Source organism: Pterocles gutturalis, unplaced genomic scaffold, assembly GCF_000699245.1.
Source record: "Pterocles gutturalis isolate BGI_N339 unplaced genomic scaffold, ASM69924v1 scaffold53248, whole genome shotgun sequence".
Taxonomy (NCBI): domain Eukaryota; kingdom Metazoa; phylum Chordata; class Aves; order Pterocliformes; family Pteroclidae; genus Pterocles; species Pterocles gutturalis.
The window spans coordinates 1-8553 of record NW_010122567.1 but is presented as its reverse complement, the minus strand read 5'-3'; the positions used below and the strand labels follow the sequence as shown (position 1 = coordinate 8553).

The window sequence follows — 8553 nt, the reverse complement described above, 5'->3', positions numbered from 1 at the left end:
AGAAGCAGTCCTTGAACGCTAACCAACTATCTTGGGCCCCTTTACCTTCAAGTACCCTGTTCCACTCATAGCAGGGAGGACACAGCAAGAAACAAGAGTAGGCCTTGACACTGTGCAAGCACTCTTCAGCAATTGCCAAAACACTAGTGTGTTATCAACACTGTTTAGGTCACAAACCTAAAAAACCAGCCATATAGGCTGCTATGAAGAAAATTAACTAAATTCCAGCCACAGTCACAGTTCAACTTATTATAAATCCATTGCAAATTACATACCTTGCAATCCTTAAAGGGAGTGGTCTTGGATTGATTTCTGCTAAAGTACTCATCAATGCGTGCCTGAAACTTTTTGGCAATGAGAGCACCATCTTCCCAGCTACATTCTGAATAAGGCAGACCCTGCCATTTGCAATAGTAGTCTGGATAACCAGCCGCTGATTTCTGATTTGAATGAGCTGCAGAAATACACCAGAGACATCTGATCAGCATTTTACTTCTGAACGTAAACTTAGAAAAACACTCATTTTAGGTAATAAGACAAAAACACTCATTTTAGGTAATAAGGCAACACAAGCTAGTGCCATAGCACAGACAGTATGCCAAATTTTCTCTTTGCCCGGAGTCTTGTTCAGGATTAAAAAGTTAGTGATATTAATATTCTAAATTTCTTAACTACAAATGCAACATATAAGCAGTGAACATTCTCAACACTGTTTTCTGTCTGCAAGTTTGTAACATACCAATTATTCTTTCCACTATCTGATATTGCTTATGTAGATCATCTGTAAGCTCCTGCTGGCAGTTGTAATATTCCACATCTTCTGGAGATGCATTTTTCAGCCTGTGATGGGAATTAATTTACAGCACTTATTATACTGTATAGTTCTGAAACTAAGAAAATTTGCCAAATCTAAGGCTCTGAATGTAAGCATCATAGGAATGTTGCTTAGAGAGCTTGTCTGAAGGGACAACTTCCTGATACAAAATTGTTGCATCTGGCCTAGGTGCCTCATCATAAATGACAGAATGCTTACCAAGAGACAGAACTACTACAGCTACAGGTGGTACCAGTCATGCAGCTAATTCAGAATACCTATTCTCAACAATAAGTAGTGTACTTTATAGGATATTTTCATGGAATAGTATTCAGGGTGACCCATTCTGTAAGAATCATCTTATGATTAAGTTGCTAAAAATCCCACCACTATTTGCTGATCATATTAAACATATCAATAAAACCGAACACCAAAAAAGTGACTTTAAAATGTATCTGTTCAGGTTTTTGTTCTCAGCTTTGAGCCTCAGGTTTGAGCCAAGAAAACTGAACTCTTCGAAGTGATCTGGAATGGCTAATGCCCCAAGAAAATATTAATCGCTGCAGTGATTCCTGATAAACTCTGTTCAAAGCATAACGACAAAATTAGCAAAAGTTACAATTTATTATTTATTTTTAAACAATGCCCATCTTGTTAAAGCTCCATTTATAACACACACACACACACACACACACTAAAATCAGATTCACAAGATCATCTTACAGGAACATGTTAAGGAAGCTTCAACTTCTAAAGTTTTTGTCTTTCTTTGCATAGACAGGAAAATACCCTCAAGAAGAGGTAACAGGTCTCAGAAACACAGACGACCATCTACATTGTTACAAAATGAGTACTGTGGAAGTCTACATAAAAGTATTCACCATCGTTTTGTTTCCTGATCCTTTTTCTTATAATTGTCCAGTTTCTTCATTCCTTTAACATTTTGTTGCTTCAGTGTTTCCTCAGTTTCCCAAGTGTTATGGATATGTGACCAGCCTTTCCATTTAATAAGATACTGTATTTCTCCTGGCTCCTTTGACTTTTCAAACCCAGCATTTGGGTCACCATCTGCCTCTACTGCATAGATGGTGGTTGCAGCACCTGTGGCTGAGAAAGAAACCACATCATAAGCCTTAAGTGTGCATCGTCATAAGTTAGCCAGTAAGAAACGTTGTGTAGAAAACAATTAGTGATACATTTAGATGAGCACATACTTGAGTAGCATCTACAGCTCTCATGTCATTACTCTTTATTTGAACAATTATGATGCAGAAATGTTAACATACCCAGAAGTAGTCAAAAGAGAATCAAAAAAGCAACCAAAACTTCTGCACCTAACCTACAACATCTTCTCTTTTCTCATGAGAATTTTCTTTGCATTTCTATTTTTTAAAGTTATCACCAGGGAACGCTCCACTTAACGCTGCTTGGTGTCTTCCCTGTTACATTACTCTCATCTCCAAGCATAGAAAAGACATCATGTTATGCCTGGTCAGCCTTGAGACATCAATAACTTACTACCAAGGATATTAATACATCTATTTCTTCCTAAATAGGTTTTGCTACTTTTTCTGCCTTTATCTTACCTGGGAAAATTTTTCATTAAGTACAGTCTGTATCACAGCTGAAGCAAACTAGCTGCAGGAAACAGGCTCATTTCAGTGAGGACAGCAAGGTGAGGAAATGAGCCCAGCAAGCTGTGGCGGCCAGATAAAGCAACAGAGACTGGCAACAGCAAAAGAGCACAAGCAGCAATATCATTTGGGCAGGAAGAATATAAGCAGCTTAGTTCCAAAGGCTTTGACTGCAGCAATAACACTATGCATTGGAGCAGGACATGCTAAAATTTGGGACAGCATGAGAGAGTAAAGTTGAGAGGAAGAAGAGCTCAAGTTCTGAGATGGGTCAGAAACTTTAGAGATTGGGTATAACTAATGGAGAAAGGGGCAAAGGGCCTTAGGTTTGCTGGTTTGGGGTTTGTGTTTGTTTTTATAATTAGAATTCTAATTTGCAGACTCAAACACATAAAGCAGAACCGCTACATACTGCATCCCATTATTGCTGGAAATATGCAATGACCACTATTCACAAAATACCTGTAAGAGTTCACATGCAAGTGCATCACTCAAATTTTAGATGCATTTTATAGTCATTCCACACATTGCACTATACTGAGACAATTTGTACAGCAATAACTGAAATCACAACCTCAGTTGTTCAGCCTTGCCCACATAATCTTTCAGTGTTCAGGTTACTAGTCAACTCTCCTATCTAGTCCACTTTCTTCACTCCACTGTACATAATTAATAGTGATCAAGTATGACTAATCTGTACAAACACTGGTGTAACAACATGGTATGCATTTATGCAATACAGAGATATCTTCCACTTAATTTTTACTTTCTACTTCGGTATGCAATTCTTCTACATTTTACTTTGCAACACTTAAAAGGGACTTTAAAAAGGAGCATCCTTATGACTATGAAAGACAAAACAAGATGACTTTTTGGTAACTTTAAAATTATTAGTGTTTACAAACCTCACACGTGACCTACAGCTGAAAACATTTGCTGAAGTTGCACCACAATGCACTCCAGGATCTTAAGAACACCAACAATAACAAAAAAATACCTCCTTTTCGGCCAACTCTACTATCCATGAACTTCTCTATAGTTTCAAATTCATCTTCTTCAGTTTGTGGGACATCTTCTCCACAAACTTCCAGCAAATCATCAGAATCTGTCTTCGCTTCTTCAGCTTCTTTGTAACTAACATTGACTGTTGCCTGGCGACGAGATCCTCTCTTATCGCAATCATCATCATCATCATCATCATCATCTTCCCCCTCATCCTCCGATGAATCAAGTTGCCTCTTTTTTGGTCCTGCACACTTTTTCCCACTTTTTGGCTTAATTCTTGAACACAGTAAGATATGACACAACAATGATGTTTCAACAGGGTCAACTATAGACCTTCTGTATTGCTTTCTGAATAGATGTATTTCATGAATGCTCAGTTACTCTACTTTCAGTTACAGCACACACGAAAAGGCACTCACTAGAAAGCATCAGTACACTAACATCTTATGTAGCTTTAAAAATTTTTTTTTTTAATAAGCATTAATGTTTTCATTCACATGTAGTATTAGTAGAGTTCCAGAGTATCCAAATGCATGACTCCTTACCTACTCGGAGGTTTCCGGCTTTTGACCTTGTTTTTTGGCTCATAGTCAGATTCACTCTCTTCACAACTGCTTTTCTCCCTATCTTCCTCTAATTCAGAATCAGAACCAGTTCCTGATACTGACCCTGATCCCGACATTTGCCAGTCTTCACTGTACATATTGAAAGACAGAAGAGTAACTTACATTATTTTTTTTTAAATAAAGTATTCATCCACAGAGTATGTGCTGTAATTTCACAGAAATAAAAATCTTGTAACAGTTATTCCAGCTGATGAGACAGAAAATTGCCATCAATAATATATAAGTAAAAATGTCCAATGGCTTCAAAGGGAGTTGGACTAAGTTTTCTGTTACCAAGAGGTAGATTTAAAAAACAAAACAAAATCTGGATTTCTACATAAAGAAATACATTTCAGCATAAAGAAATGAGTTAACACGACCTTAAGAAACCAAAGCACTTAACAACCCCAACTGCAAATATAGATATTTATCAGAACTTACACATGCTCAAATCATAAAGCCCTGTCATGTTATATTCTGGAGCGCCCCATATCATCTAATGCCTATGGTCCCTGTGGCCCATGTGAAGAACCAGCAACTTGGCACAGGAATAAAAAAAGAGAGGCAGATTTTAGAAACGTGCAGAAAAACTTGAATTGCAGCAACCTGACTGGCACTGGCTCCCAAAAGCTTACACTGAGCTCCCTGACAAGTGCTTCACAACCAGGCAAGATACTATGAGTAAGACACTTGTGACTGAGCAGCAGGATCTCCTTGTTCCTGCTTAACTGAGACCTTCTACTTTGCAACAGGAAAGATGTACTTACTGAGAACAGTATCTTGCTTCAAACTCTCACTTTATACTGGCAAATATAATCTTAATAGCTTCATGAAAAAGAAAGAAAAAAAAAAAGTCTGGCATACATTATTGAAAGGTTGCTAAATCTTCACACTAACATCAGTTTTAGGTTTACTTGGCAAAGGCACCAGAGCAGTAGTAATGCTCATCAAAGCTGGAACATTGCCAAGAAATCTCTTCCTTAAATTTCCAGTCAGGAAGCCTAGGAATCAGTGCTTTGATCCCTCTTTTCTTCTATATTTTCTGTCTTCCAGAACATTGGGTCCTGGAGGAAATCACATTCCCATTGTTCCAGTCACTCAAGACAAATACATGTATGTGTCTATTGTACAGATGGCACATGGCCAACGCTAGAGTCTTATTACAATACTTCTTCTGCAAACAGTAAATTAAAAAAACATAATAACATAAATCCATTACCTGTATTTATGTGGAAATATAAAAAAAAAAAAAGATATAAAGCACCATCCTCTAAAGCTTGATCATGCACCAATTTATATATTGAAAAGTTTCCAATATTCATGTCCGATAACAACTGCAGACATACTTGTTCAGAAAAGCAACAGGACAAAAATACAAGCACTGGATATACGAAGTGATTTGGTTATAGGTTCCTAAACTTTAATATCTTTCCTGGAACAGACTATGCTATTAGATGCAATCAAATTCTTAACAAAAGACTGTGAATAACAGGTCATTGCTAGCAAAGTACCATTTCGTGCAGTTCTTTTCTTGCACCTTTTTTTTTCAGCTAATATTTCTTTAAGATATTATACTGGCAACCCTCCCTGAACACTTGAGATGATTCATGAGATGGGAGGAGTGATAAAATAGTTCAATTTCCCACACCATTCATAAAAAAAACACAGGTCACTGCCTCTCACTGCCACGAGAACAACGTATAATCCTTTTCAAAAACTTCTGATCTATCACATAGAAGGAGCTTATTTTCAGTTAAAAGTCTTTGCTAGTCAATAAAGAGGATCACTGTCAGAACTATAACTTTTGAACATATCAGAGGGAAAAAAACAAACAAAAAGAATTTGGCATTAAGTAAGGGATTCTAACTTAAATTCGTTGTTAGACAACCTACTTAAGTAGTTTCTCATTTCTGGAAGAACTTCTCAGGGAGGGCCTTCAGCTCAAAAATATACTGCAACAAAGTATTTTAAAAATAAAAGCACCAATAAATGTTTTTGAACAATATTGCAGACTCTTTTGCTTAGAAATTAATATAGTATAGATGTCCCTTTGAGACTTTATTTTAAATATTCCAAAATGTTTATCAAAATTGGAAATCTAAGATCAAGATGGAGAAATGAAGCATGAATTATGAGCATACGCCACTACGACAAAATATGTGATATTACTTATGAAGGGATCTTACTCTCTATGTTTTTTCTTCCTGGTTTCACTAGATGAGTCATCTGTAGAATCTTCACTACCTGATGAATCCTGCCAGTGAAGAGAAAAAAAAAAAAGCAATTCATTATCACAAAAAGAATGAAGTACTTCTAACATTAAAGAGCTAGATCAGCTCGCACTTTCAAACTGGAGGCATACTATTCATGCTTTACCTTCTTCATCCCCTACAGTGTAGCTGCTAATGCGGAATGAGAAAAGGACTGCTATCGTTTTTGTATTTATCCATGAATACATTGTGCCAGCAGAGCTCTAGAGAGCATAAGAAAAAGACCCATCTTAAAAAATAAACCATTGTGCCTACATAAACACAGTCATAATGTAATTTGCTCCAAGTTAATAAAGATGATGGTTCTATGAAAATCCTAACAAAATCTCCTACCCTCAGGAGCTTTCTCATCTTCTGTATTCTTTCACATTTAAACATCAGTTTAAGAAAATTTTGAGAACAGCAGGTTTCTTCTTTCTCTATGCCCAAAGAAAAAACCAAGAACCCTCTTAAAATTAGATTATCCTAAAACCAATCTCAAAGTTTAGATTTAGATTAAGTTTTATCCTGAAAAACAACTTTCGGAGAGTACTTAACAATAGCTGTAAATTAATGTTTTAATTATAGGTTCTCTGTTTAAGTTTTAATGATGAGTTGCTAAACCAGACAAAAGCAGAAATCCAACCAAATGAGTGTGACTACAGTGCACTGTTTCTGTAATGAGGAGAAAAAGTCTGCTTTATAAATAAATTCCATTTTATAGTCACTAGTGTCTCTAAAAGATGTTCCTACTGCACAAAGTCAACATTTCTTTAGCCTATGACTTAGGTTTTAAATTCCTAAAATACAGATGTTGTTCTTAAAACACAGTAATTCTTTTTTGTAGAAACAATTAAAAAATTTGCAAAAATGCGGTTTCCTACTCCATATAAAATTTCTGAAAACCACAGCAGCTACCTTTACACAGAAATAAGTTGAATAAACTCTTCTAGCATTTTTAACTGTTTTTAAAAAACTCACAAAGCCAAAAATACAATGCAAGTCAGTACCATGTGGCTTGAAAATTTTGTACATACATCACAGAACATCTACCTAAAAATACCACATAATGAAGGCTGCTATAATTCTGGCACAACTCAGTTTAAAACAAGTAACTAGAGATATTTTTACTGTTGTTTATTAAAATGTCAGTTATTGGAACGTTACTTTTATAGACTAAAACCAGACTTGCAGGAACACTTAGAGAATATAATTTGTCTCCAGGCAATTTTATTCTAATATATGAGACAATGAGATGGGTATATTTACATTTTTAAAATCTAAATTATGTTATTCACCTCTTCTGAACCACTGTCTGATGAGGCTGCCTTTTGTTGTTGCTGTTGCTTCTTGAGGACTGCCGATCTTTGCACAGCAAGTATACTTGGACTAGACTTCCAAAACTGAATAGGGATGGAGACGCAAGAGTCAGTTAAACATACTGAAAGTCTCCAGTTTACCACATATTTACCTTTCCGGAGTAGCATCACTATTAAAAATGATATTAAATCTTATCAAATAAAAAAAATTCACTATGAAGTACTGCATGCACTAATAACTTCAGATAGTTTTTAAAGCAGTTAAGATTTCTGCAGAACAGAATATTACATAATAATTACCAAGACAATTTCTGCAGCACATTTAGCAATAGTTGTATAGGTGTTGTTAACGTAAAACATTTATAAAGTATATTTCTAAACAGACACAAATAAATCCTTTCAAATCACTTAGTTGATAGGTCTTTTGTTTCATACAGTAATACTTGCACACATGAACAAAAACATAACAGAGAATCCTTAACAGTCTTAAATTCTTGTGGTAACTAATATATGACCACCTTTCATATACATGGTCTACCATCCCATTAAGTCCATATAACACAGGAGAGTGCACGTAATTTTGGCCCACTGCATTTAAGAGATTTCTAAACACCACTTTTTCCTGAATTTAGCTCTCTTACTGATGAAGAAAGCATGTATGTCAGAAAGTATGTAAGCTTTAAATTTTTATACAATCATTTACTGGTAAAAGGAAACTAGACATTAGAGAAACAATGTAAAAAACAGAACTTCAGAAGTAACAACAGTACGTGTGCCTTTGTCTTCCATAAGTTCCAGTAAATTAGGGTATGCTTCTGCATGATGAAATTTAGGTACGCATTTAACTCAAAATACTTACAAATGTGAAAATTCTAAAAGCATCAATTCACAGAAACAGAGAAGGTTAGAGATTGGAAGGGACCTCGA

At 35.7% G+C, this 8553-nt stretch overlaps 1 protein-coding gene across 1 annotated transcript; it reads right to left on the bottom strand.

Annotated features, from left to right (window-relative positions):
- Positions 1-275: 275 nt before the first annotated feature.
- Positions 276-7710, bottom strand: LOC104464726 (chromodomain-helicase-DNA-binding protein 1-like; the record flags this gene model as incomplete). Its single annotated transcript, XM_010077543.1, has 7 exons — positions 276-492; positions 736-840; positions 1696-1921; positions 3446-3729; positions 3999-4148; positions 6245-6312; positions 7606-7710. Coding segments are annotated over 7 exons (1155 nt in total), but the record flags the coding sequence as incomplete, so codon positions are not given.
- Positions 7711-8553: the final 843 nt, after the last annotated feature.